The 27768-nt window shown below is 42.1% G+C and overlaps 3 protein-coding genes across 5 annotated transcripts; 1 reads left to right on the top strand and 2 right to left on the bottom strand.

Moving 5' to 3' along the window:
• Positions 1–595: 595 nt before the first annotated feature.
• Positions 596–7365, bottom strand: itgb1bp1 (integrin beta 1 binding protein 1). 2 transcript variants are annotated; one of them, XM_072690464.1, is made up of 7 exons: positions 7271–7365; positions 5631–5757; positions 5066–5144; positions 4842–4972; positions 4471–4563; positions 2505–2654; positions 596–1369 (listed from the first exon to the last, which is right to left on the bottom strand). In XM_072690464.1, the coding sequence occupies exons 2-7, from the start codon at positions 5700–5702 to the stop codon at positions 1298–1300; spliced, it is 597 nt and encodes a 198-aa protein (XP_072546565.1). In that variant the 5' UTR covers positions 5703–5757; positions 7271–7365; the 3' UTR covers positions 596–1297. The 2 variants fall into 2 exon arrangements, with proteins under 2 accessions (XP_072546565.1, XP_072546566.1); XM_072690465.1 differs by having other exon boundaries at positions 6860–7353.
• A 432-nt stretch (positions 7366–7797) lies between these two features.
• On the top strand, positions 7798–13328 carry iah1 (isoamyl acetate hydrolyzing esterase 1 (putative)). Its single transcript, XM_072689647.1, has 6 exons — positions 7798–8005; positions 8076–8128; positions 8224–8372; positions 9588–9749; positions 9853–9974; positions 10719–13328. The coding sequence occupies exons 1-6, from the start codon at positions 7943–7945 to the stop codon at positions 10890–10892; spliced, it is 723 nt and encodes a 240-aa protein (XP_072545748.1). The 5' UTR covers positions 7798–7942; the 3' UTR covers positions 10893–13328.
• On the bottom strand, positions 11235–27397 carry adam17a (ADAM metallopeptidase domain 17a). Of its 2 annotated transcripts, XM_072689644.1 has the most exons (21): positions 26983–27397; positions 25587–25719; positions 25084–25217; positions 24899–24987; positions 24514–24688; positions 23618–23748; positions 23404–23490; positions 22153–22223; positions 21618–21672; positions 21371–21515; positions 20773–20864; positions 20530–20682; positions 19127–19326; positions 18644–18747; positions 17827–17961; positions 17116–17246; positions 15060–15138; positions 14881–14969; positions 14691–14747; positions 14383–14416; positions 11235–13111 (listed from the first exon to the last, which is right to left on the bottom strand). In XM_072689644.1, the coding sequence occupies exons 1-21, from the start codon at positions 27095–27097 to the stop codon at positions 12729–12731; spliced, it is 2592 nt and encodes an 863-aa protein (XP_072545745.1). In that variant the 5' UTR covers positions 27098–27397; the 3' UTR covers positions 11235–12728. The 2 variants fall into 2 exon arrangements, with proteins under 2 accessions (XP_072545745.1, XP_072545746.1); XM_072689645.1 differs by lacking the exon at positions 14383–14416.
• Positions 27398–27768: the final 371 nt, after the last annotated feature.

The following is a 27768-nucleotide window of genomic DNA, read 5'->3' as shown; positions in this document are numbered from 1 at the left end:
GAAGTCTTGGCTGATTTTCAAGTCTGCAGAATTTACTGGAGCACTGTCTTAATGTCTGCCTTTAGTTAAGTGCTTGTGGTCATAACTACACTTAAAATTATAACACGATTGCCATCTAGTGGAGGACAGTGGTAGCATAACTATGCAGTTAACTAATCAAATAACTACTCAGGAATCATTTATTGGACACTGCTGGAAGCTTAGTGCATCAGAAAATTTCTTCACGTAACACTGACTAAGACGGACAAATTGATTCCCTACATTAATTAAGTTGATCTTCTTGTAAGTGCACTTTACAACTGGTTAACAAATGGCATTATTGTCTTTTTAGTGTATTGCCATATTTTGGGTGATTACCCCCTTCACTGCTACTGGCCACAGTTACACACACAGCGCACTAAGCAACTTCCCAACAACCTTAATAACAAATAGAGATAAAAGCTCATTTGAATATATATCATTCTCATTCTGTTACCCTTTAATTTAATGTGTTGCTTTTTATTGTTATTATTTTTTGTATATATTTCTTTTGCTTGTTTTTATCCAGAAACAAATCAAGGAAAATCGCAATAAAAAAAAGACAAGTTCCAATAAATGCAAATCAATGAAACACTTTTTTTATTATTTTCATTATTATTGTTGTACCATGTTAACTGACCCGATTGCATCTGGATCAGGAGACTTCGGGAGGTCTTTAAGGGGGTGGGGTGAGGTGGTGTGTTCCAAACGGAGCTGAATGTCTCACACAGTGCTTCAGGTTCAACTTTTGAGCAATTTACAGCATTTCTGATAAACGTACCCATGTACTCCTCCGTACTAACTGTAATTACTGTACCACTGATAGCATTAATCCCATGAGCTGCTCAGGAACTGCAGAATTACTGGGCCATGGCCAGAAGCGTACACTGAGCTCAATGTATATTTACATTAAATAAGATTAAATTAGGTTACAAAAATAAAGATGGCCCAAACTTGGTAGGCAGAGCTTTGGATGAAAGAGGCAGCATTGCTATGAGCAGAGGACGCTAAATAAGACAAAAATAAGGAGTGATGTAAACACTGTTCCCGGTAGAGGTTGCCCTTGCACACTGTTCTTGGAGAAGTGTTACTTAAACTTCGCCTCAGGTCAGAATGTATAGGGCAACTTCTATTGACGCCGTAAACATCGGCCAGGGCTTCTGGAGTCTGAGGAAATCCACCTTACTCTTTTGTTGAGATCTGAAATAGGCCTGGCCATAAGAGAGAGAGGGAGAGAGAGAGAGAGAGGGTGAGAGAAACAGAGAGAAGAGTGAAGGCCTCAGGATTTCTCTGAGGCTAGGGCACAGTCGAAGGATGCTGACAGCACTTTACAGATGGCCTGGGCTTGCTCCTGTAATAAAAATATTCATGTTTTAGACACATACTGGGTGATATTGTAATTCTTTATGCTACTACATTTGTGGTTAACAGATATGCATTAGCAAACATAAGCCTATGTGTTATTTTATTACACATTAATGTACAGAACTGTGGATTCAAATATTCCTAAAAGTATATTTCTTTTGAAAGTAGTAATATTTAAAATGCCCTGGCCTGCCAGAATGTCCCACAGGGTGCAGCGGCAAATCATCTACCTAGGTCACCACGACTTCCAGGAGGACATTAAAAAAACTGCAGGTCTCTGTAGTCTAAGCTAAAGTCAAACATTTGCAAACATGCTTCTGTACAAACCCTAAGCCTTCTGGGATAATGCTACAGGCACAGAAGTGTAATTTTTTGGACAGTGGACGTCACTTCATTGCTAAATGCTAATTCTGCATTTCATAGAGGAAACATTATGCTAACATTCAAACATGGTGGTGGTAGCGTGAACCTGTGAGGGGAGGGATGGGGACAATTCATTAAGGCAGGATGAATTCTGTTCTGTATCAGAGTAGATAGAGCTGAAGATGAAACAACACCTGACTACATCTGAATGAAAATGAATGAAGGGGAGTGGCCTCTGCTAAGACCTAATAGACCAAATAAAGATGCTGTGACAGAGACTCAAACATGTAGTTCATGCTCGAAAACCTACAACATTTTTGTGCCATAATGACAGGGTTTAAATTGCTATTGAGAAACTATGTGAAAGGCTGCTATACAATTATAGGAAATGTTGGTTGCTGTTAAGTCATAAGGGTTACATATGGGTGATTTGTATGTGAGACAACTACCCAAACATTTAATTTTAACATTTAAATTTTGTTATTAATAGTTTGTTTTAAGATGCACTATGGCATGCAGAGCATTAAAATGAGTATTTTTCATAGCATGCCTTTTTCCAGCTTTCTTTAAATGACTTGAAATGATTAGGCTGCAGCCAAGAAGATCTTGTTGGATAATTTTGTTTCTGATTTATAATCCCTAACAGAACTGATTCATCTTAGAAAAATTTTACCCACATAATTAGATGGGTTAAAACACAGCAGTCTAGAGTGCTTGGCCCCTGATGAACTACAGTGCCTGGCAGTATAAATTCTCACCGCGCTGCTGCACTGGTAGACCCAGATGCTGCACTCCTGCTGCTTGGCGTCGGTGGTGTTGAGAGCCAGGAGGTTCTTCCCAGCACCCAGACCATCGTCATAGCACAGCATGCGCACAATCAGGTAGAGCGGGTGCCGGTGCAACACGTCCTGGTGGGGAAAACGGCAGCATGAGTATTTGAACAAATTTCAACATTAAACAAACCCTACACACATATACTGACGTTAGGGGTGTAAAATGCACCCGTATTCAATGCATTATAAAGCTTTAAGCTCTGAAGGTGATGATTCAACTGCAATCATATTCTATAAAGTATGTGCTTTATTGTATTTGAATGCCAGATTCACTGGACTTGTTCATTAAACTTAAGCTCTTGTGCATTCATGACTGCATCCGTACAGATTCCTAAACTTTATTTCCTGTCTGCCTTTTCTGACACTGACTGATCTGTAGCTCCTCATGATCTCAATAGATCTGCAGGCAGAGCTGACTAGCTTATGGATTGGGACAAAAGTATTGGGACAGTCAGGATGTCAGTGGTTTGCTCCTGTAACCTGACCTAAACACAAGGTCTTACTGACATCTATAGGTCTATACAAATTGACCTGAAAACACAAAGGAAGTAAAAATACAATTTATTAACATTTACTGACTAAAATACTATTTTAATTCAACTTTTAATTTAAAAAAATAACGCCCCTTCACTATCCAGCAAAGCCTTTCCACACAGTCACTATGTATTGAGTACATAGACACTAATCTGTAAATAGCTCCTTCAGTCCCATTTGTGTATTCAGTGCATTTTTCTGAATTTCCACTAATGCACTGAGTTGCTTCCTAAAGCACTGTGATATGCTTAAATTGCTGGAAGGTCAAAGTTTACACCCTTGAAGTATGTACACTCTATAGACAAAAGTATTGGGACACCTGCTCATTCACTGTTTCTTCTGAAATCAAAGGTATTAAAAACAGTTTATCCTGCTTTTGTTGGAGTAACTGTCTCTACTGTCCAGGGAAGGCTTTATACTAAATTTGGAGCATTGGTGTTGAATGATAACTATCCCCAACTCATCCCAAAAGTACTAGAGGGAGCACAATCATTCCAGCTCCACAGCTCAATGGTGGAGGTTTTATACCCCTCTAGCCCACACCTGTCATTAGACATAGAGCCAATAGGTTCATGTTTATCTGCTCCAGCAAGTCCTGTTCTGTACTTCCCTACAAGGACTAGAGAAGCTGTGTGTGATGAGCATCTGTGTCAGCACTGGGTGCAACCTAAAGTAGCTGAATGCATTTATTAGGAGGGGTGTCCACAAACATTTGAACATGTAGTGTATGTTCTTCTTCCCACATGCCATCACACTCATGCTTCTTCCCACACGCCATCACACTCATGAACAGCTGAACATTACAACACTACTTTCTGAATACAGTCTACTACATACATACATCCTATCCAGATGTTCTCTCACTCTCCTTTCTCTGTACTGCACTTTATTTATCTGATAGTGTCTCAGAACAATCTGTACTACCGTCTCAACCAGTGACTCCTCTGTTCTCCATATTTATATCTAATTAATCCAGTCTGCACTGTTCTTTACTGCTGCACTTAGCACTTTACTTTAAATATACAACTCTGCACATGTTAAGTTTACAGGTGTGTCTGTGCGTGTATGTCACTGTGTGTGTGTGTGTGTGTTTGTTTGTTACTTCTGTAATGTCAGTACACTGTGAGCTACTGTAACCAAAAACAAATTCCTTGTATGTGTAAGCATACTTGGCCAATAAAGTCCGATTCTGATTCTATGTGCAAGTAATATACACCAACACACTTAATATGTGTTTAAGCAGTTGCTATTAAACCTGAATGTATTTGGAGGGGATTGTAACATGTGCTAAACTGAGGACTCCACTACTATTTACAGCAAACCCGACAATTCATGAATGGGTTATAATGACACTCACACATTGGTCCAAAGATGCCAATTTGACTCCATACTTGGACACTCCCAGGATCATCTCCTCATCCCCAGGCATAAATGGCAGCTTTCCGTCTTGCTTTGGAAAGGATTCAACAGATGTTTCCAAGAATTACACATAGCTAGAAACCCTTACATCATTGGAGTCTTTAAAATTTGATGGGAATTGACAGTTAGGAGTGTGTGTGCAGTCCTCTAAATACAGAGCCGTGTGTCCTGTTCAGACTGTTTCCATTTAGTGCTAACACACTATGTTTAGGCTGTTCTTATCCCAATTTTATGCCAAAAGCAATGAACTGAATTAAAAGATCAGTTTGTCAAAGCCTTTACTAGCTGCAGTGAGTGTGTCACCATTACCTGTGCTGTATCAATATAGCTGATCAGGTCCAGAGGCTCCTGCAGGGTCTTGCTCATCTCAAACTGCAGCTTCTCAATAGCCCCCACATATTTCACCCTGAACTCAGCACACGTCTCAGAGGCACTGTTACCTACGGGTTCAATGTGAAGCAGACGTTAATTGATTGTTGGGGATTTAAAAGGACTCAGTGTTGAGAGTTGTTCAGAAATGTTTGAAAGCTAACCTGAGCTCTTTGTGGAGTCCGTATCGAGGCTGGCGACAGTGCTTGACCTGGAAAGACCTCCCAGACTGGAATCTACAGACTTGAGAAGAGGAGGACAAAGAAAAAACAAAATTAATTTACAATGTCTACAATAACAGCTGTCTTAGATGAAAACCCTGAAAGACCAGGCATTTATATTTTTTTATTTTATCAGTTTGTCCAGGACGAGTTCATTATAATTAACAGTATAATTCTTTTGAGACCTTGAGAAAACAAAACGTCACAATCAAAGTTTTCCAAAGATGTGATCCCATTACACTTAAATATACAGAAGTGTACAGCTCACACCTTGCTGTGGTCTGGAGCCATGAATGTAATTCTCATACACTTTTAGTGTTATCACAGCAAGCATGGGGTTCGGTTCCTTTCTGACCAGTTCTGCTGACCAACGAAGTCCCTCAAATTAAGGCCCACTGGCATATAGTGGAAATGGACTATGAAAATAGACCCTACGAAAGAACATCCAGCAGCTGAATGGCCCAAAGACACACATTTCTCTCTAACTGAGTCAACCTACAGATCTCACCTTGCTCTTGGTGCTGATCTCACTGCTTTGGGAGCTGCTGCTGCTGTGGCGCTTCTTGACCTTGCGAAACATTCTTCACCATGACGCCGGCGCTCCAGGCCTCCAGCTTTCCAGCAGATGGCAGGACCTATAAACGGTTGAAGGAACCTTTGTGAAAGGAGACTTTTAAACATGATCCGAGTCATCAGGTAAACAGATCACATTTCTGTCTGCCGTGGTAAAAGAATAGGCAGGGCTGCTTTCCACACACTCGTACAGGTGGTCAGTAGTATTGGCAATAAACTGTAATCACACTGAAGGTCTTCTCTAAGACTTACATTCTTACTACAAGACACTAACCCACTACTAAATAAAGAAATGAAAGGAGCACTCTCACTAGACTAGGAAAAAAACCCCTCCTGATGACGTACTTATTGAAATGATTGATAATACCATATTGAAAAACTACTACAGCTATTAGATGGATTTTATTGGCCATAAAAGAAGTGTTGGAGGGTGGCCTTGTGTATTTAGTGTGTTATTTATTTATTTATTTTATGAAGAAAATAAATCAGAAGAAAGCTAGAAAGCTAGGAAACTAACTTTTACAAATTCACCCACATATGTATCCAGCTAGTAGTTCCTCAAAGGTTCCTCCCACCTCCCAAAACACATCAGACCCTCCTGCAACTGTGTCAATTCTCTGTACTACTGTTACACAAAATGCACCAGACTGTTATAACTGGAAATGTAAAGCTGAAAACAGCTATAACGCTGTTATAAACATCAGAACTACATTTCACCCAGAGAAGTTAGAGCTAGTTCTGAGCACAGGTCCCTCCAACCTCCAGAACATCATCCTCAGGCCGCATAACTGGATGTACCGCTGTTACACAAAATGCACCCAAGTGTTAAAGCTGGACATTAAAAATGGAGACTGTTATAACGCTGTTATAAACATCAGAACTACATTTCACCCAGAGAAGTTAGAGCTAGTTCTGAGCACAGGTCCCTCCAACCTCCAGAACATCATCCTCAGACCTTCTATAACTGAATGTACTGCTGTTACACAAAATGCACCCAAGTGTTATAGCTGGAAATTAAAAATGGAGACTGTTATAAAGGTGTTATAAACATTAGGACTGTCCATTGTCCATTCACAATTCCACACCCACCTCAGTGAGAGCCTAGTGCCAACAGACCGTTCAGGGGGGCGCGAGTCTGAGTCGGAATCGTAGGAGTTGACTTACTGAACTACTGAACTCCAGTGTGAAAACGGACGATGAGAAACCGCAGCCTCGGAAACGAAGCCTGCCGACACCCTCCTGAAACCCAGTCAAACTTTTAGCAACTTCGCCCGACTCACTCGCCCTCTCTCTCTCTCTCTCACACACACACACACACACAAACACACACACACACTCGTCCCCTCTGCCTCTCCTCCGCCTCTCCTCCGTGAAGCCCACTGTCCCTCGGCCTCGTTAATGAAAACTCTCCAGTGGAAGTAACGGAAAGCCGTTGCTAGGATAAACACATGGCCCCACCCACGGCCGTGTAACCCCACCACCAGCTTCACTTATTCACAAAGCTCCGTGACTGGCGCCGGTTTTCAGCGCAGAGACGAACAGCGGGCTCGGTGAAGTCCCGCAGTATGGCCGTACCTCTGGGCTCAGCGTGGTGTGTGTCACTTTCTGCCTCGGACTGAGGGGCAGCAGGGTCACAGCAGCGGCGACTCCGGGCTCTGTGTTTTGGCGAGACTTGCGGTGACACTTTACTTCCTTTACGGCTCCACCCTGCAGCGCTTAAAGGGGACGCGACCGGTAATCCCGACTCAAACTTTTTACTGATATTATTATTTTATATGAACGCTAACATGAATATGCATGTCCGTCAGTTTTACTAACAGCTTAAAATATTGCTATTCGCCAAACACTTAGCTAGCGCTAGGTTTACGAGGATGAACGTTAGCGCACGCTACAAGAATGTTTGATTCAGTTGTGAATCGATTCAGTTCACAGGGCGATTCGAATCACTTCTGAAAGTTTCCACGGCTGACGCTGAAATACAGCCTGCAAGTCGGCGCTAAACTCCTAACGCGAACTGGCCCGTTATTAATTGCAGTTTGTTTATATAAAACGAGCATTTTTCATATTGCTGGGTCGGGTTATAAACATTTAAGTAAATAAACTTAACAGTTGAAACCGTAAAACAAGTCAAACCCTCTGTTTTCTCACTCCCGCTGACCTCCTTACAGCAGGAGGCGTCCGAGAGCAGGTCTTGGGCCGCTGGTTTCGCAGTGAAGTAGCGAAGAAGTTGTAGTTTATTTTTCCACAATGTCTAAAATAAAGAGTATTATTTGGCCGCAGGTCGTTCTCTTCGGGGACTCCATCACACAGGTAGGTTGGGTGGTGGGTGTCAGGCTCTTCAGTGAATTTGGCCGCTAAACTGAACCGCTGCGTGTTTCAGTTTTCCTTTCAGGTGAACGGCTGGGGCTCGGAGATCGCCAACAGTCTGGCGAGGTGAGCAGGGCTCCACTGTCCGCGGCTTCGGACTAATTTTACTACACGTGGTATTTAACAGTTTTATCTACTATAAAAGCTCTGTTTCTTGCCAGAAAATGCGACGTGGTGAACAGGGGTCTGTCAGGATACAACACACGGTGGGCTAAAGTGGTCCTTCCCCGCATCCTCTCCGCCTCAAATCCTGACCGTCCTGTAGCAGCGGTCACGGTCTTCTTCGGTGCCAATGATTGTTCCCTGCAAGGTGAGGGTGAAGCCCAAGATCGTTAGAAATGATTTATTTGGTCAGCATTTGATTTTGGACGTTGGCTAATACTGTACACTGTATGTCCAAATGTGTGTGGACACCCCTTCTAATGAATGCATTCAGTTACTTTAAGTTGCACCCATTGTTTATGCACACAGCTTGTCTAGTCCCTGTAGAGAAAGAAGTACTGCCAATAGAGCCTGGAGCAGTTGAACATGAACCTATTGGCACCATGCCTAGAGGGGTATGAAGACCCCCAGCATTGAGCTGTGGAGCAGAGGGACTGTGTTCTCTGGAATGATGATGCTCCATCAAATCCATGTGGGGGCAGTGGTGGCTCAGCAGTTAGAGCTCTGCACTGTTGATGACAGGGACGTGGGTTCGATATCCGGGCTCGGCAAGCTGCCACTGTCGGGCTCTTGAGCAAGGCCCTTCACCCTCTCTGCTCTCCGGGCGCTGGAGTTGGCTGCCCACCGCTCTGGGTGTGTGTGATGGGTCAAATGCGCAGCACACATTTTGCTGTACACAGTAGACTGACCGATACGTGCACCTTTCTGGATTGCCAGAGCTGCTCTTAATTATTATTATTATGATTTTTTTAAATACAGAGTCTTTTCTGAACAGTACAACCTTTTTTTGTAATTACCCTTGATTTCGGAAAAAAAAAACAGTGAATGGGCTTGTGTCTCAATATATTAGTCTGTATAGTGGATTTTACTTTTGGAGGGTTGAAAATACAGGCATATGGATATATGTGTTGGGTATCATTTGAAACAGCGTTTTGGATTGATTAGTATTAATCAGTGCAGTGTGGTGTGGTATAGGGGCGCTAGAGAATCATGACAGATTGAATTATTCAAAATATTAAAAAAATCAGACTGAAATGATCTAAAAGTATGTGTATTACTAAAACTATACTCCGCTGTAAGGAAATAGCAGGGCAATGCTCTGATAAATTTTTGTCTCCCAAGGGTACAAAACAGTTCTTAAGGTTTAATCATGCCTCTAAAATGATGTTTAGAGGTTCACCACCTTCATCTTCCCAGAAGAAAGTGAGAAAAACATAATAAAGGGATTGAAGACCTTTAGGATACCCTGAAAAGTACATTTTTTTTTTCTAGACTGTATGGGATGAATCCTTATCTTAGTTCAGCCAGTTGCTTAAATTGCTTTTGTTTTGAAAGATGAGCCTCATTTACTCTCCTCCCTCAGATAAGAACCCCCAGCAGCACGTTCCCTGCGAGGAGTACACTGAGAACTTGAAAGACATGGTTAAATACCTGGCCTCAGCCGGAGTGTCTAATGACAAAGTTATCTTCATCACCCCTCCACCTCTTCATGAGGCCTCATGGGAGAAAGAGTGCATCCTGAAAGGTCTGTTTCTGTCTCTTGTAGAGTCCTCTCTGTGTGTGTGTGTGTGTGTGTGTGTGTTTTTAGCTTTGAGATGTACAATCTTCTTTTCCTTCATCTTCATCAGGCTCCACTCTGAACCGCCTCAACTCCGTGGCTGGTCAGTATGCTCAGGCGTGTGTCCAGACCGCAAGTCAGTGCGGGGTGGACGTGCTTGATCTGTGGTCCCTCATGCAGAAGGACGGACAGGTGCCTCACACGCTTACTGATGAATCAGACACCACTCAGAAAATACAGAGGAAATTGAATAAATAGGAATTCATTACAATGGGAATTCTGGGCTGATGCCAGTAGCCCATATTTTTCCAAGTACATTTCTGTTGCGGATGCCAGTGCTTGGGCCATATCTAGCATTAGCATGTACTATTTGTTTGTAGAGAGTTCTAATTCACTCAAAAAAGGCAACTAGATCAGCTAAACTAAATCAAACAGTCACATTTAGCTGTTTTGTTTTAAGGAAGAACATGCTGTCAGGCCAGGGGTTAGAAAAAATGGCCAGGCTGTATCGGTTTAAAAAAACAAGGAAATAGCATATCACCGATGTCCCCAGGCAAATATCAAACAGAGAGGATCGTTTCCTAAGAAACAGTGCAGTGGCATGACGTGTACATTTTATACACCCCTGTTCATTAGGCCACATGCACACACTGGAAGCATTTTTATAGTGGTTCCACAACCATATTAAACTCGCAACAGAGAGACTTACCATTCAGGCCTATAGCAGAGACTAGCACCATTTATATTCGTCAGAGCTGATTCTGACGCAACAAGAACACCATTATGATTTTTAACCAAAGTTTAGGTTAGATGTGTATGTATGTATATTTATCAGCTAATTCCTAGAAGCTAAAGCAGGGTTCGCACAGTTGGAAATGTCATGGGTCCTCTTTGAGCACCCATTGAGCTGATCCTGAATCTGATCCGTTCCCTCAGGATTATACAGTCTACCTCTCTGACGGATTGCACCTCTCTGCGAAAGGCAACCAGTTTGTGGCCGAGCACCTGTGGAGATTGCTGGAAAGTCGTGTAGCTCACCTTCCCCTGATCTTACCTTACTGGGCAGATGTGGACGCTAAGAACCCAGAGAACAGTCTCCTGTGTGATTAGACTCAGCTGGACTGATAATGCACAGAGGATGTGAACTGCACTAAAGCTTTGCATTTTGTTTCAGAGAGGGGGACGGGGTATTCATGGCAGGTACAGACAGGTCCTTTCTCAGTTCTTGGAACTCATTGGGTAGACCTGTCTGACAGCATAAAGTATCCCAATGCAGCCACAGATCTAGCAGCAATTTGTAAACAAGCAGCTGTTGATTCTGAAGAATAGCTGTGTGGAGGGCAGCCACCGATTATTTTTCAGATATTGCTCTCCACCCAGATCTCGGTTAAAGTATTTTTTTTACCATTTGAGTTCCTGTATAGTCTTCTTTTGAGAGACACTGCAAACACCTGGTGCAAATACAGTTTATTCATGTGGATTCAGACATGGCAAATAAATGCATTTCACACAAGGCATCTGAAATATACATCTATAAGATACAAAGTAATGTGTTAGTGCCCCTAAAAATGGAGATTTATTTATTTATTTATTTATTTATTTATTAACTCACTGCAGCTTTCTACTGTAGCTTTCACATAACAGGAACATTAAAATTATGGCACATTAATATGCTACAGACTGTAGCACATGGGCATTTTGAAGCCACAAAGTTGAACACTATAAAAGGGGATAGCATAATTTCTGAAAAAATATATAAAATACAGTACAGCTGGCAACAAAAAAAAGGCACAGTCTAAATTTCATAGCTGCGTAACTAAAGAAAGTCAACATGAAATCATAAAGTACTTCAGTATATGATTTCAGTATTTTGGGGGAAGAGCTAATAAAAAACAATGCACTTTATGTAGATTTACACAATCCCATAGTGGACGATCATAAAATTCACAATTAATGGTTTGTTATATAAAAACAGAACAGAATAATCTTAATATTCCATATTAATGCAGCTTAAGACCAAAACAGCATCCAAAAATACAGTGTAGCCCAAAACAAAAACCTCTCTGTAACACTTTCACTCCTGATATGCATACGTGGGTTTGGATTAATACTAATCGACAGTGTTTTATTTATGCATTCCAGTTTTTTCATCATTTAGGACACAGTAACAACATCTGCCACAGCAGAGAACCAGGCCAGGAACCGAAAGAGCTTCTGGAGGAGGCCTCATACTTGATACACAACAGGATATGTTCTTCATGCTTTCAGTCTACAAATGTTTCACGTCCATGGGAAGCGTTGAAATAAATTCCTGATTATGTTATGCTCTTTACTCAGAGTAATGGCTGTTTTCATAGACAAATATTAAGCCTAGGTCTAGGTCTAGGATTAGAATACAGTCAATGGGAATCTAGAGTCTAGAGCTGAATCTGTCTGGACAGCTGACATTTTACAGTACATTTCAGTGTGATCATCAGGAAAGGTGTTGATAAACAGGCAGGAATAGTTGGACGCATCTCTCGATTAGTGGTGTATGGTTTCACAGGCATAATCTGCCTATACACCGGGGCAACATTTCAAGTGTTCCATGTTTAGTTTCAACGACTGCAGACGATGTTCTACAAGGCACTTTTTCGAAGTCTCTTTATGTGGTTGATCAGAAATCAACAACTTAATGTCCGGGTTCCCTGACTGCAGTCTCTCACATTTACACATGACTCTGTTACCTTTAGCACATCTATAATTTACTACCAAGTGAACTCCAGACATGTTAAACTTAACCACAATATTCAGCAGGCAACACACCACACCTCTGTGTTCAAGGCAGACCTACTCCAAACTAATTCACTAGGTAAGGCTCAATCGAGCGCTGTGCAGAAACGTGGGTACTTTAAGGAGTGTGTGGGGAAGTATGACTGGGAGACTCAGCATTCAGTCTCCTTGCTGTCAATGCGGGCCTGCCTCTGCAGCCGTCTCTTGTCCTGGCGGTTTAGTGGTGACTGTTCGGTGAGGTCCTCGAAGGACCTGGTTGCTGACGAGCTTTGAGGGAAGTCTCCCGGCTCGTCCCGGGGAGAGTCCCCGTTGGGGTCCTCTGCGATTGTGTCCATTCGCTGCGGATCCACTCTGGGTTCGGCGGAGGCCGGGGTAGGGCTGTGGGCTACTGCAACTGCGTGCAGGGCCGGTGCCTGAAAGGCGGTGGTGCTGCCGCTGAGCTGGCCCTGCTGGGGCAGGGAGGGCGGGGTTCGGCTTGCCAAAAGGACAGGCGGAGGTAGATGGGCCTTGACGATGCGCATGGGAGCCCCCTCCTGACCGCTCAGCATCTCCACGCTCTGAGAGCAGGGGGGGAAGAGATAAGAGCTGTTATCTAATACATTCTATGAATGAATTCATTTACTAATTTATTTCATGTTTAGTGAATTGTTTTATTCTTCATTCAAGGGTCTTTTTGCAAATATTACCTTAAACCACATGTTAAGTGTTAAGCAGTAATAAAATGTATTTTACAAATTTATTAATAAATGTATTCATTAATAAATACAACATAAAACCACATGGAGTTGCATTACTGAGATTTATTTTGGTACTGCAAATTGCAAACTGCAGATATTTAGAGCGGTAGCCCAACATCTAAACAATGTGCTCACCGACAGATAAATAAATATTTAATCAAATATAAATATATAATAATAATAATAATAATATAAATTATAATTATAATAATAATAAACCTATATCTGTCTGGCGCTGACATTTGTTATTCTTCATATTTTTCTTTTGTGTAGTGCCTCAGAAAAGCACTCAGAGCTGTAACACGCCTAAGAACTGGATATTAAATTGGTGGGGCTGAACTGTGGTAGGCTGAATAGGCAGAGATATGCAAATAATGTGGTTCTCTTGATATTTGGGGAGATTTCTAAATGCGGCTGTTTATGCAGTATATTTTCCATTTGTGGATTTGTATGGACTGGGACTGATAAAAAAAACAAAAAAAAAACATTTTAACACGCTGTCTGGTGGTGAAACCGGTAAGCATGGCATTTTAAATGACACTGGTTCCAGAGTACCTCTTTTCTAAACATTGTAATGTTCTCCTTGGTCCAACACAACCCATTTAACTCCGCTGCTTAGCTGACCAGGTGTGTTAGACTAAGGAAAACATCAAAATATACAGAGCAGGTGTACTCCACCACTATAGAACGGGTCTGCACAACCAGAATTTTTCCAGAATTCACCAGGGATGAGCACATAACCATGCGTTAAGGGGGCATTCATGGCATGTGTAGTATCCCTGTCCAAAGCCATGCATGCAAAACACTGAGGATAAAAAAACAAAACAAAAAACAAACAAACTGAAATTCAAATCCACACTGGATCCAAGACTTCATTAACGCTCTCACTGACACCGACTTTACACAAACACAAGCTTAACTACAACCGTGCGTCTGCATTGGACAAGCTCTCATTTACTCACACCTCACAGGACAACTAACCACAGAGTGTGCAGCAAACCAACACACTTCTGCCACCCCATGCAACACCATACACTTTAGGGTAGGGAGGCAGGAAGGTGAGGCCTTGGGACACATATACACACACTCACCTGGGGCTTTACTACACACTTCCACCATCATCTGCTGCAGTTCCACGAGGCCCAGAGCAAACAGTGGAGCCACAGGTCATATCCAAACTCACCCACAAAACATGTTAACCGTACTGGAGAGGCCCATGCTAACTGCAGCTATGTATGAAATGTCTGAGGCATGCACTGTGTGGATGTGCTAGCTTCTTTGTTTAAGGGTGCTTTTTTTTTGGTTTGACTGTATTAAGATGTTAATGACTCTGTTCTCTGGAAAGACAGAGCGTGCATGACGTGAATTGGGTTTCGGTTCACGAAGCAAAGAGACTTACATTAGGATAGATTACGGACTTGGAGCTTTCCTCGTACTGTCTGTCCAGCTTCTTGTCCTACAAACAAGCACAAAGGTTGTTTCAGGTCTTGTCTGTTGAGGCTTTAGGACCAGCCAATTTAAACTGAAGATTTCTTACTGATGCAGCAACTTTACAGAACTGATTTCAAATGAACAGAGAGGGCTCTTACCACACAGTGCACTAAAATGCTTAGAGGGATCCAGAAAAGAAGAGAGAACACCAACACTGAGCCCACTATATTATCAGCCAGGAACTTTCCTGGGGGAAAAGAAAGGAGAAAAGTCAGTTATCACATCATATTTAACTGTGCACACATCAACAAAGAAAACCATGACCACTGGTTATTACCGAATGTGTTGATGTTTAGCTTGTCAATGAAGTCCCACAACCTCTCAACAACGTCTTGGACTTGCTTCATGCATTTTCCCTGCAATAAAAAAACAACAACATCAGCTATATTGGAGCAAACAGACCTAAGGAGGTCATGCACTTTGTTTTTGGGGTCATAACAAATAAGGAACTCTGTGTTTAAGCCAGTTTTGCCTGTGGCAATCTGCTTGTTCTTTACATTGTATACAGTGGGGAGAACAAGTATTTGATACACTGCTGATTTTTCAGGTTTTCCCACTTGCAAAGCATGTAGAAGACTGTAATTTTTATCATAGGTACTCTTCAACTGTGAGTGATGGAATCTAAAACAAAAATCCAGAAAAATACATTGTATGATTTTTAAATAATTAATTTCCATTTTATTGTGGGAAATAAGTATTTGATACACCAGAAAAAGAAACTTAATATTTGGTACAGAAACCTTTGTTTGCAATTACAGAGATGAGACGTTTCCTGTAGTTCAAGGTAGTGACAAGGTTTGCACACACTGCAGCAGGGATTTTGGCCCACTCCTCCATACAGATCTCCTCCAGAGCCTTCAGGTTTCGTGGCTGTCGCTGGGCCACACGGACTTTAAGCTCCCTCCAAAGATTTTCTATTGGATTCAGGTCTGGAGACTGGCTAGGCCACTCCAGGACCTTAAGATGTTTCCTACGGAGCCACTCTTTAGTTGCCCTGGCTGTGTGTTTTGGGTCGTTATCATGCTGGAAGACCCAGCCACGACCCATCTTCAGTGCTCTTACTGAGGGAAGGAGGTTGTTGGCCAAAATCTCACGATACATGGCCCCATCCATCCTTCCCACAATACGGTGCAGTCGTCCTGTCCCCTTTGCAGAAAAGCATCCCCAAAGAATAATGTTTCCACCGCCATGCTTCACGGTTGGGATGGTGTTCTTGGGGTTGTACTCATCATTCTTCTTCCTCCAAACATGACGAGTGGAGTTTAAACCAAAAAGTTATATTTTTGTCTCATCAGACCACATGACCTTCTCCCATTCCTCCTCTGGATCATTCAGATGGTCATTTGCAAACTTCAGACGGGCTCTGACATGCGTTGGCTTGAGGAAGGGCACCTTGCGTGCACTGCAGGATTTTAATCCTTGACGGCGTAGAGTGTTACTGATTGTTTTCTTTGAGACTGTGGTCCCAGCTCTATTCAGGTCATTGACCAGGTCCTGCCGTGTAATTCTGGGCTCATTCCTCACCTTCCTCAAGATCATTGATGCTCCACGAGGTGAGATCTTGCATGGCGCCCCAGACCGAGGGAGATTATCCGTTATTTTGCATTTCTTCCATTTTCAAATAATTGCACCAACAGTTGTTGCCTTCTCACCAAGCTGCTTGCCTATTGTCCTGTAGCCCATCCCAGCCTTGTGCAGGTCTACAATTTTATCCCTGATGTCCTTACAAAGCTCTCTGGTCTTGGGCATTGTGGAGATGCTGGAGTCTGACTGATTGAGTGTGTGGACAGGTGTCTTTTATACAGGTAACGAGTTCAAACAGGTGCAGTTAATACAGGTAATGAGTGGAGAACAGGAGGGCTTCTTAAAGAAGAAGTAACATGTCTGTGAGAGCCAAAATTCTTACTGGTTGATAGATGATCAAATACTTATTTCCCACAATAAAATGGAAATTAATTATTTAAAAATCATACAATGTATTTTTCTGGATTTTTGTTTTAGATTCCATCACTCACAGCTGAAGAGTACCTATGATAAAAATTACAGTCTTCTACATGCTTTGCAAGTGGGAAAACCTGAAAAATCAGCAGTGTATCAAATACTTGTTCTCCCCACTGTAGAAATGTCACCAATGGAAATACTCCAAAATCACACAGCCATTTTAAAACCCCATTAATTTCTCCCATAAATAAATTATTCATTTATTTGAACATAACACTGTTTCTGAGGCCTATAAACTACCCTACTGTTTGTCTGGAAAGGTGCTGCAAGGTAAGGATGGGTTCTTCATACTGCAGAACCATGCATTAAAGAAGAGAAATGAAGACACTCACATGGCCATCACAGAAGCCCACAGTGCAGGGCTTTCCCTTGCGCAGGTACAGATTTTCTCCAGTCGGAAAAAAAAAAGGCTTGCACAAGCCGTTCGGGTCCTTACAGCACACTTTACACGAGTGGTCCGTCTCTGTAAGCGAAGTCAAAGAAAGCCAAATGTTCAGTGAGGGATTTCAAAACAAAGCTGTATAATAAAGAAAGAAGTGCCTAAATGTTTATTTGTCCTCTTTAAAAGTGAATACAGGAACCAACAGCCAAAAGCCCAAACAAAAGCAATTCTAAAAGGCTTTTAGGATTAAGTGACTTTAGAAGATCATAAATATCCTTCCTTATGGTTTTTTGATTATTAATGTGGGCAAAAAAAGTTTTTTCTTTTTTCTTTTTCTTTTTTGTTTTAAGTAAAATACATAAACATGTAGTTTGGTTTGCTTGTTGAAGTGAGTAGTATCACCACTGTGAAACCCAAAGAGCTCTCTGAGGCATGTGTGTCTGGGAAGATCTCAAAAACAGAACAGGAACAGTGTGCTTTGGGCAGATGGATCTTGAGTCTGTGTTATTCCATGAAAGAAGAAATAGCCTAATCCACAGACAGAAGATCAACCTTCTTACAGGAGCACAGAAACAGAAAACCAGGGCTGATGCAAATGGTTCAACTGGTTGATTAGGGCATTTCAAGCAATGGTTGGTGATTAATTAGTCTGTTAACTCACCATTGCAAGCACAGGAGCGACTGTTCCATTTGGCTTCACAGAAAGGCACACACTCGCCCAGACGACACACTCCTTTGTCCACACACTCTGTGCCATTGGGCAGATTGCCTGGGGCTGGGCACTCACTGCTACTGCCTGGAGAAACAAGATTTTCGAGTGTGATGGGGGAGTAACAACGATGTGGGTTGAATAATCTAAAACTGAAAATAAATAAATAAATAAATAAATAAATAAAACAATTAAGTTAAAGCATTTTTGGCTTAATGAATCTCATAGGGTTTGAGTGGTAAAAAAAACTGATTATTTGATGAGAAATGTTAAAGAATTACTGATTCATATGATCTAATAAATTATCCCCTATAATGATCTACTGAGATGGCACTTCAGTACAAAGCAAATGGTCTTACCCTGGCTGTTTACAACAGATATGGACAATAAGCAGAACTACCAGCGATGTGAAGTAGATGTCCTTCCAACACAGACATCCTCAAAGGAGACTTTATTTATTTACTTTTTTATTTTTTCGATTTTGCGACAGAAATAGTTTGAGATTCAATGGTTTAAGGAACTTTTTAGCCCCTAAACGAAAGGTCAATGGTGATCACGCACCATGACTAACTGTAAAACCATGACACTGTAACCCTAATCACGTCACTGTTCACTGAGCAGAGCGTCAACTCGAATGTTAACCTGCTCAACTATGCAAATGATCTTCAATGCAGCTGTCTCCACTGAGAGATTTGCATGTGAACCCCTTCAAGTGGAACCCTGAGCTTTCTTTTCACAACAACCACCTCAAAGCAGTGACTTTTCTTACCTGTGCATTTCGACATGGCTTTACAGGTAGCATTGATGGACTCCTGACAGACCTTCCCTGCTTCCTGGAAGCGGCAGTTGTTGCAGCAGGGACTGTTCCGATCACTGAGGTGCGCGCACACACACACACACACACACACACTATTTAATGAATTCTAATTAATGAATGCTCCAGCTGCCATTCGAAATCTCTGTAGCGTGCAAGGGAAATGTGTATCTTTGAATATTCCATCACAGTCAGAGGTTACAAAGCTCCATATGGGGACACGTATCATGAAATGATATTTCTTTGCCGCATGGCTTGAAAAACTTGCACCAAGTGTACCCAATCTTTACTGCCAAGGGCCTGTATGGTTGCAGGTCTTCAATCCAACACACCTCTGACTAAAAGGCCAAATGATTAAACAGGTGAAGTCAGGTGGACTCCAGCTTGTTTGGAACGAAAACCTGCAGCCACACTGGCCCTGACAGAAAGGTAGCATACCTGCACTGCGCATTCTTCTGAAACTTGCATTTGGATGTGCAACAACGGTCGTCATTGAGATGCAGCAGTCCCGGGTCACATTCCTCTCCCTCCTCCACCCGAGAGTTGCCACATAATTTGCTGGTTCTCGGCTTGAAGCACATTGGAGCTTTGACCCTCAGGGTCCTGCTTACCGAGGCCTTACTGCAGTTGGAGAACCGCTGGATAGAGAGAGAAATGCAAAGAATTAAAGATGAAGTACACAGCTTTCCAAAACAAGGCTGGGAAAGACATACTAAAGGTTTCCTAAGAAAACAAAATGACAAAGACTCTTAAGATAAACACTAGAAAGTTCATCAAACAGTCTTATGCATATGCAGATTCTGACATTTACCAATGGGATTTGTTTAGCTTAAGGACATTGAAATCCATGATTATAAGAGCAGAGAGGTGAACAATTCTATGATTAATACAAATCCTGTTTGTTAAGACTTTTCTCAAGAACAAAAAAGAAAATTCTTAAATGCCAGAATCATTATAAGAAAAAAACTCAAATATTCTCTTAAGAATGCCTTAAATATTTTCTTCAGATTTGCCTAAAACACTTTTCATGGTCTTCTTATGAAGCAATTTGTGACAGAATGTTTTCATCTTTTTAACCAGAATTTCACAGCTTACAACTGACAAAAGACAGACTTTTAATTTCCTATTATTCAGCTAAATCTGTGTAGTTGGGAGCAAGATGGAGGAAAAGAACCAGAATTGGAGGTAAAGGAAACAGCCAACACTGAAAAACAAAACTGTGCCATTGTGTTCCTTAGAGTATACCAGTATTTTACCAGGATTTTCAGATTTCAGAATCTTTAATTATATTATAATTAATTTTAATATAATTATAATATATATCAAACTGACAAACATTACATTTTTCATTTACATATTTTTCCACTAATTAGGCCCAGCAACAAAAAAAAAAGGTTTCATGTTCGAAGGATTAAAAATAATACTTAATATTACTTTACTCAAACTCTGAAATGACTCAAATTGACCCACAACATAACAGGATTAAGACTTTTTGTGAATCTGGCCCCTGATCTGCAAATAGGAGAAGAGCATTTCTTCGATATAGGAGTCATTCATCTACTGCCTAACATGCCATGATAGTTGGCAGAAACAGAACAGCCTGGGGACTTTCTTAGACTGTGATGTACTTCACGCTACCAAACTCACCTTCCACATCCCTTCTTTGATCCAGACAGCAGCAAGCTAGTTCTGTTTGCTTTGCATGCTGTTTGGCTTCCTATAACATTCCCCCCAATGCAAATATCAGCCAATGCATCAATTCAGTCTGACAAAGCACTTCTGCATAACTCAGTGCTGTGAATGTAATCCTTGGAAAGCAGTTTAAAAGCACAGATTGATACCTTGTTGTTGATGTGGTCTCCACTAACTGCAATGGGGTACATAACAAACTTGCCCCCTTGGTCGTCGCTCGGTGCACAGTAGGGGATGTTGTCCGGGTCATGCTCTGCTCCGAAGTTGTGCCCAAGCTCATGAGTGGTCACCAGGTCTGCTTCCTGAACAACAAAATCAACACGCTCACTGACCATTTCCACAGTGTACATTGCTAATATATGTAGTAACACCAAGAGTTGATGCATACAAACCTTAGTCAGAATAGTCTTCCCATAATTCTTAGTGCTTGTTAGCCCAGTGTTCAAGTAGCTGGGTTTCTTGACTGACTGTGATGGATAATAAGCTGCAAATTGGGGGAAAAGAAGTCGGTCAGTCATGCTGTTGAGATCCACTACATGTCCAAATGTTACCCCTTCAAATGAATGTATTCAGCTATTTTAAAGCTGCACCCATTGCTGACACAGATGTGCAAATGCACACACACATAGCTTGCCTAGTCTATGTGAGAAGTACTACCAATAGAACAAGGATCTCTGGAGCAAATAAACATTTTGGCACCATCCCTAACGCCAGACAAGGCTGCTGGGCTATAAAGACCCCCAGCATTGGGAATGAGTTGGGCAGTTAGGGATTAGGTGGGATGGTGATCCTCCAACATCCTGACCTCACCAATGCTCTTGTTGCCAAATCTAATCAAATGCTCACAGCAATGCTCCAAGCTCTATCAGAAAGCATTTCTACTCTTTTTAATACCTTTGATTTCAAAAGAAACAATGAATGAGCAGGTGTCCCCAAACTTTTATCTATATAGTGTATGTGCCATAGCATGTGTGTTTAAGACAGACATACGTTTGGAGCAGAGTCCTCCTAAAGCCTGGTCTCTGGAAGAGGCTACGTATGCCAGACCCAGCGTGCCTTCGTCGAAGTCCTGATACGTAAAGAGATGGGCCAGGCACACGCTGGAGGCGTTGTCTGCAATGTCCAAGCTGAATTGCTGAGGAGAGTGGAAAAGAGATGCATCAGCATGAAGGCTTAGGCTAAATGGCCATTCCCAATGCTATGGGTTTTGGGTGTTTAGTGAGGACAGATCACTCACTTCTAAAAGTTTCTTTACATCCCACACTTGTTCATCCTTCTTCAGCAAGCTAGGGCTGTCAAAACAGAAATCGTACATTTGTAAATGTGTCAACTTCAATAAACCAAGCGCACATTAGAATGCAGAAATTCCAGTCCATTTGAGCTATTTCTCTCTGCATCATTCAGGTGAGTTGCCAAATGCAAATCATACAGCTGCCAAATGCTTGGAAGAGCATGTGATTGCTGAGCATATAGAAGACAACAACAATCCATTTGAAACAGCCATTTTGACCCTTTTACTTTAACTGGTAGAAATGGGTTTCTCCACTTGTCTCTACAGCCTTTCCTTACAAGCTAACTATCAAACACTGCCATAGTAAGCAGATAGCACGTGTTTACACATTCATAAGAGTTAGTTTAGCTAGTTTGCTTAGAAAAGCATATTCTGGTCAGTTTAGCTACATGACTACACAATGCAGTGATATAACTGGCATGGGGGGGGGTTGTTGAAGGAAACTTTGATTTTAATTTAGGAGTCAAGTTGACAGTCCTACCGTGGGCTGCCTTCCATGTTGTAGTGGATCTGTCCTGAAGACACTTCGGTTGGGTATTTGTTTATGATGATCTGTTGGAGCAGGATTGAGAAATAAGCAGAAGTCTTCTCAAATAACACGCACAGTGACACGTCAGTAAACAGGGCCCTGTGTCCTAGACGCACTGCTAACAGATACTCTTATGGTAATGGCTAATGGCTAAGCCACCACGCAGGGTGAATCCCCTTCCACACGGCAATCATGATCTCATCCTTAAAACAAGATGATTGTATTCTGTGGGCTTTATGTCATGTGGTAAATGACATAAATGAGGCTGGTGTATCACTGTTTATGACGAAAAACAAGAGAAGGCCAGAGCTGCGACACAGCAGCTTGAGGGGGGAAGTGAGACAACCCAGTCTGTGTGTTGGATTCAGAAAGCGAAAGTTCAAGTGATTTTCATAACTGCCTGCTTGCTCGGAGTTGATGGGATGGCTTTAATTGTTCTTTCAAAATTATGACAGAGCAATAGAACTGAATCTATCCTCAACCTTTACCTTTTATATCTTTATTTATTTTTATATATTTTTATTTTCCTGTCAGTAACTGACAGCAGCCTGCTCCTATGAGAACGGCCCCTTGTTTGTAGGTGAAACACTACGACTGCAGGAAAGCAAAGTTCTTTGCCGTTTGGGTGTTTAAATTCAAGGAAATAAATGAAAAGCGATAAACAGATAAACCTCGGCCCTACCATTTTGCAACACTGCGTTCGAAACTGCGCAATTGATCCACGGTTCATATGAAATTCTTCTTTTTATGAAAGCAAACCAGTGATAATGAGCCCAAAATCAGTTCTGGGTGAAGAGCGGTGTATTTAGGACAAGTGTGAAAATGCCCTTAATTTATGGTTTATTTATTGAAAGGACTTGCATGGTTAATAACAGCATACAAATGATAATTAAAAACATCTATTTCTTACCATGATATTTCCAGTCTGATTGCTTCACTGCTTTTGTAACAGAGTTTTGTTAAGAACTGTCTACAGCACAATGCAAATGTGGGAAAAGGATGGTAGCACGGCCTTGTTTTGCGCTCATAAAAGAGAGAAAAAAAAACTTTACCATGACAATATGTGCCCTGAAAGTCATGGTAAATGGTTTAATGGTTAGGGTGGGTGTACCTTGTACATTGCAGGTAGGTTAGACAGACCCGCTGTGGTCCCATCCTAAATTACATTACAACGCTACGACAATGTCTGAAAACTGAACACACCTGGTGAATCTGTACACCATAGCCTTTAAACTCGTCATCCCATGACGTGTTCCTGTAGATGTCGTCCACACGGTCAATCAGCTCGATCTGGAAAAACACAAAAACACAAATAGCAATAAAAGAACAGAAACCATTCTAACTTTAAAATGATGCACTTAGACTAAATGATATGCTGAACAACTACTGCTCGGTGGGTTTGGCCTTCCGGACTTACCAGATAGTTCAGGGTGGTGCTCTCCTCACTGCGGCCCATGTGCCGGAAGAAACGGTAATCTGCCACCAGCAGCAGTGTGCAGGTGTTCTTCTTGGGGTTGTTGGCCTGCCTTCTTACTCGGTGGAAGGGTTCTGCACACCAGAAAACATGATCTTAATGGCATCAGGGGAAATACATCACCCCACCAAGAATACTCAATGATCCATGTCAAAGGTCAGAGAGATGTTCAGGAAGTTATTCATGTGCAACGTTATGCATGTTGACAGGTTTAATGGGTGGCCCTGCTTTGTCAGAAAATATAAACTTCACGTCCTTCTACATTGCTTATGGGTCCTGTGAGATCCGCAAAATGGCCAAACGTGGGGTGGGTCTGAACAAGAAATAGGCTGTGCCAAAGCGAGGAGATGCAGGCTCTTGCCGACCTTGATCACAGAGAAGGAAGAACAGCAATGAAGGGCTTTATTTCTTTCTCTGTATGAGATGGTAAAGCCTTGGATTGCTTATTTAGAAGTGAGTGGAAGCTCACCTAATATTGGAATATTTTAACACTGACCCTGTGGAACATTGATGGTAGGCGTTTCCCAAATGCTTTGCCCAAAAATAAAAAAGCCTGAAATATAAACCTTGGGTCACTAAATAACCTGAACATCATATCCTTCTGATAGCAGCTCAATAAACTTTATGTACTTGTCAGATTAGATAAAAGGTTCAAGGCTGGCCTACATTTGGGAAGTCTGATGCAGACAGTGTTTGCGATACCTCCTATTTTGAGCAGCTACATCTGACAGCCGATGAACATTTATTGACTCCCTAGTCTGCTTAGAGGTCCACCAACAAGAAAAACGTCAGTACTTAATATCTCTCGTCTCTAAGCTCCAATGGAACCAAGTCCTCACCCCCTTCCCGCTGCACCCCCGCAAATGCCTTGTCTTCAGGTGACAGGTCCTGAGCTTGAGGACTGGCATAACCGCACACTTTGGGGGAGGCCAGTCGGCTGATGTTCCTGATGTCCTCAGAGCGATATACCAGCAAGCGGCCATCTGGTGATGTCTCGGTCATTCTCCACAATGGCTAACAGAGATAGAGAGCAGATATTAGAATAATAAAAATTGTCTCATTTTAATACTGAGCTAAAACCATTTAAAAAAGTTCATGCTCAAAAAGGACAGACTGGCTTCACAGAAGCCAAGAGCACAACTACTTAAGTACTGCCTCAGATGAAATCTAAGGAGGAGAAGTCATAAAGGAAGGCACACTGCGTGTTTGGTGTTTGGTTATTACCTCCACGTTGTACTCCGCTTCATCAGTGAGAATGTGGGCTGAAAACTCCTCCCCATCTACATGAGCCTGCACCCTTGAATACTCCTCACCTAAGAATGGCAAGACTCAAAGTCAAACTACCAAGACACATGCAGTGTCATTCTCCAAGACTCCTCAGAGAGCTTGATTTCAACAGAGCAGCTCACCTACAACATGTCCCTTGAAGTAATTCTGTAGGGGGACCTCATAATTCTCCTCTTGGCCTTGGTCATCTACAAACACAGCTTTGAAATCTTCAGTGAAAAGGTCTGTGTTGGTGGTCAGGTAGAGCTTGAAATTCCTTTAGAAAAACATAGATGCCATTCTAATTACATGGAAGAGCAGTCAGGAGGAACATGAACCTAAAGAGACAACCATTCAAGGCCAGTGGCATCAAGACGAAAAGGGAAGTGAATGCACCAGACAGAAAGTCTCTAAGGTCCTAAAAAGTACGCCCTAACAAGAGTGTAACAGTATGACTGCACTTTTGTAGCCTGAAACTATCAATCCAGCATTCAGCAGTAAGCTAATACAGTCTAAACCACGTCTGCATTCAGCCGTACGTCTGTAATCTAAAATCAAGCCGACCTGCTCGCTCCATTAATATCATTAATCTCAGCTGCAAGAACATTTCAGAACAGGGGGTAGATTTGAAAGACCATTGCTTTACCTCTTCAGTGCCGTGAAACTGACCAGGCGTTCCACATGCGACTGGGTGTCAACGTCTCTCTTCCTTACAGAATGCTGCTGGAGGCTAGACGCAGGTAGCACCTCAAAATCTGCCAATATTGAGCTCAGGGATTCTGAATTACAGTGCAGTAGAAAGAGAAAAGACCTCAGTTAGCCACATCACATCCCATGCTGAATCTGTGTCGATATCCGGAATTACAATTTCTACTAGTAAAATAATAACTAGGGATGCACCGATCCGAGACTAGGATCGGATATTGCTCCCGATACTAAGCAAAAAAGCTGGATCGGGTATCGGATCATTAGTGTGAACCAAGGGGCCGATTCATTCACAAAACCAGATTCTCGCACTGCCGATATTCTAGGCTTAGGATCAGAGTAACCTACAGACGTCATACACATATCATAGCAAACAGCAAGTGAGGTGCTCCAGTAATCCAGCTCGTCTTCCACATACGGAGAACAGAGAAGGGAGGAGCTGCTAGCTCCTCTTTAGTCTCACAGACTTTGCATTTCAGAATAAAAGTCAAAATTTATATCTGGTAAAGTAATGATTACGTCAATCCTGATGGCTTAAGTCTCTCCCAGACGGTCAGGTATATGGTTGAAAAAAATATGGATTGGCGCAATCCTGATAATAACTGTAGAGATCTTTAAGTAGACTAACTTTTTACCAGTAAAATGTGATGTCAGATAAGTGAGATTTCTTTTACATCAATGGTAAGATATGGCTAGATTACATTAATATCGCATTAAGGATGTCGTCCTGGTAGTAGGATTACCCAGGGTGGCTTTCTAAGTCTGTGGAGCTGATTCTACTAGGTACCATTTCATAGTTACTAGTGATAAATAGTCTTTCTTTAAATTATCCATGTCAGAGATCTAAAATTTGAGCTTTTAGTAGTAAAACGTGAGCATTGCTGGTGTCAATTTAGGCTAAAACTCCTTGCCATTGAAGCAATAGATGTTGTGTGTGTGTTTTGGAGCAGCAGCAGCAGCAGCAGCAGCAGCAGCAGCAGCAGCAGCCAGGCTGAGAGATACGATCTGTAGAGGAAACAACGTCACCAAACCAAGAAGCTCCCATTTAAACGCCTTAAAGTTCAGTCAAACCCACATCTACAAGAACTACGAGGCTTATTTAACAGTGAGAGAGGTAGTGCTCACTGTAAATCACACACCAGCAGATGCTGCCCCCTAATCTATCGATACATGTTAGCTAGCGCCTGATCGACTTTCACAGTGGGAGGGTCAGACAGACCAGTCATTAAAAAAAATGTATCTAGCTAACTAACAGAGCTGAGATGTAGCTGTGTAGCCTGCTAACACTGTATGTTGACATGTCAACACACCGCTCGTTTCCAGTGAACGTTACTCACCGAACTCCTCACCCTCTTCCTGTTTTCTCAAGTCCTGCTCGGCGGACCTTGGCTTTATCGCACAGTTCGCCCAAAAAGGGGCTAAAGTGAGCGTAAAAATGACCAAGGGTCTCATCCTAGCGCTGTCGCATCACACTCGTAAACAGCGAGCTCTCAGAAGGCGATCATTTCGGAGGTGATGATCCTCACTGCGGGGTTTTAAACAGTGAATCCACAGAGACCCGCGACCCGGCTAGTGCCGTTAGCCACACCCATCACCCGGGCGGCCGGAGTGTCGCTGACTCGCGGTCAGTCAGGAAGAAAGATGCCGGACAAAATGTCAATATTACTGCGGCAGCCTCAGAGCCAGTCCGCTCCTCAGGACTCTCTCAAACCTCCAGCTACCCCCGCCTCGACTGTCGCTCTCGTTCGTGTGTTTCCGGATGAAAAACCTTGGCAAGGAAACAGCGCTGCTTGTGTAGTGAAGTTAGGAGCAGCTGAGACACACTGCCCTCTGCAGGCCGCTCACGGTAACTGCCGTCAACGTCCTTAATCCTTAAATGTATTTATTTATATATATATATATATATATATATATATATATATATATATATTAGATACTATTTTAAAACAGTGAAAATAGGACATTATTTATACATTGTAATGATATAATTATTAATAAATTAAATAATTATTACTGTTTTAATAACGACTTCACCACATGTGTATTAGGTGCCTGAGGACCTGTCACTGAGTATGAAGCACTAAGCCCTATTGCCCCCCCCCATCTCTTCAACACCGACGCCC

Source organism: Salminus brasiliensis, chromosome 10, assembly GCF_030463535.1.
Source record: "Salminus brasiliensis chromosome 10, fSalBra1.hap2, whole genome shotgun sequence".
NCBI lineage: Eukaryota > Metazoa > Chordata > Actinopteri > Characiformes > Bryconidae > Salminus > Salminus brasiliensis.
Note: the sequence above shows the minus strand (reverse complement) of the source record. Positions and strands in the feature narration are given on the sequence as shown.

Coding starts and splice junctions, on each gene's coding strand:
- itgb1bp1 (XM_072690464.1), bottom strand. CDS start 5,702: ATGTTTCGCAAGGTCAAGAAGCGCCACAGCAGCAGCAGCTCCCAAAGC. Junction 4,973..5,065: donor GGACTCCACAAAGAGCTCAG/GTTAGCTTTCAA, acceptor TTGAACCCGTAG/GTAACAGTGCCTCTGAGACG. Junction 2,655..4,470: donor TGGCATCTTTGGACCAATGT/GTGAGTGTCATT, acceptor TTTCCCCACCAG/GACGTGTTGCACCGGCACCC.
- iah1 (XM_072689647.1), top strand. CDS start 7,943: ATGTCTAAAATAAAGAGTATTATTTGGCCGCAGGTCGTTCTCTTCGGG. Junction 8,006..8,075: donor TCGGGGACTCCATCACACAG/GTAGGTTGGGTG, acceptor TGCGTGTTTCAG/TTTTCCTTTCAGGTGAACGG. Junction 8,373..9,587: donor CAATGATTGTTCCCTGCAAG/GTGAGGGTGAAG, acceptor CTCCTCCCTCAG/ATAAGAACCCCCAGCAGCAC.
- adam17a (XM_072689644.1), bottom strand. CDS start 27,097: ATGAGACCCTTGGTCATTTTTACGCTCACTTTAGCCCCTTTTTGGGCG. Junction 25,218..25,586: donor AGTTTCACGGCACTGAAGAG/GTAAAGCAATGG, acceptor GTTTTTCTAAAG/GAATTTCAAGCTCTACCTGA. Junction 14,417..14,690: donor AGTCCGTAATCTATCCTAAT/GTAAGTCTCTTT, acceptor GTGGAACTGCAG/CAGATGATGGTGGAAGTGTG.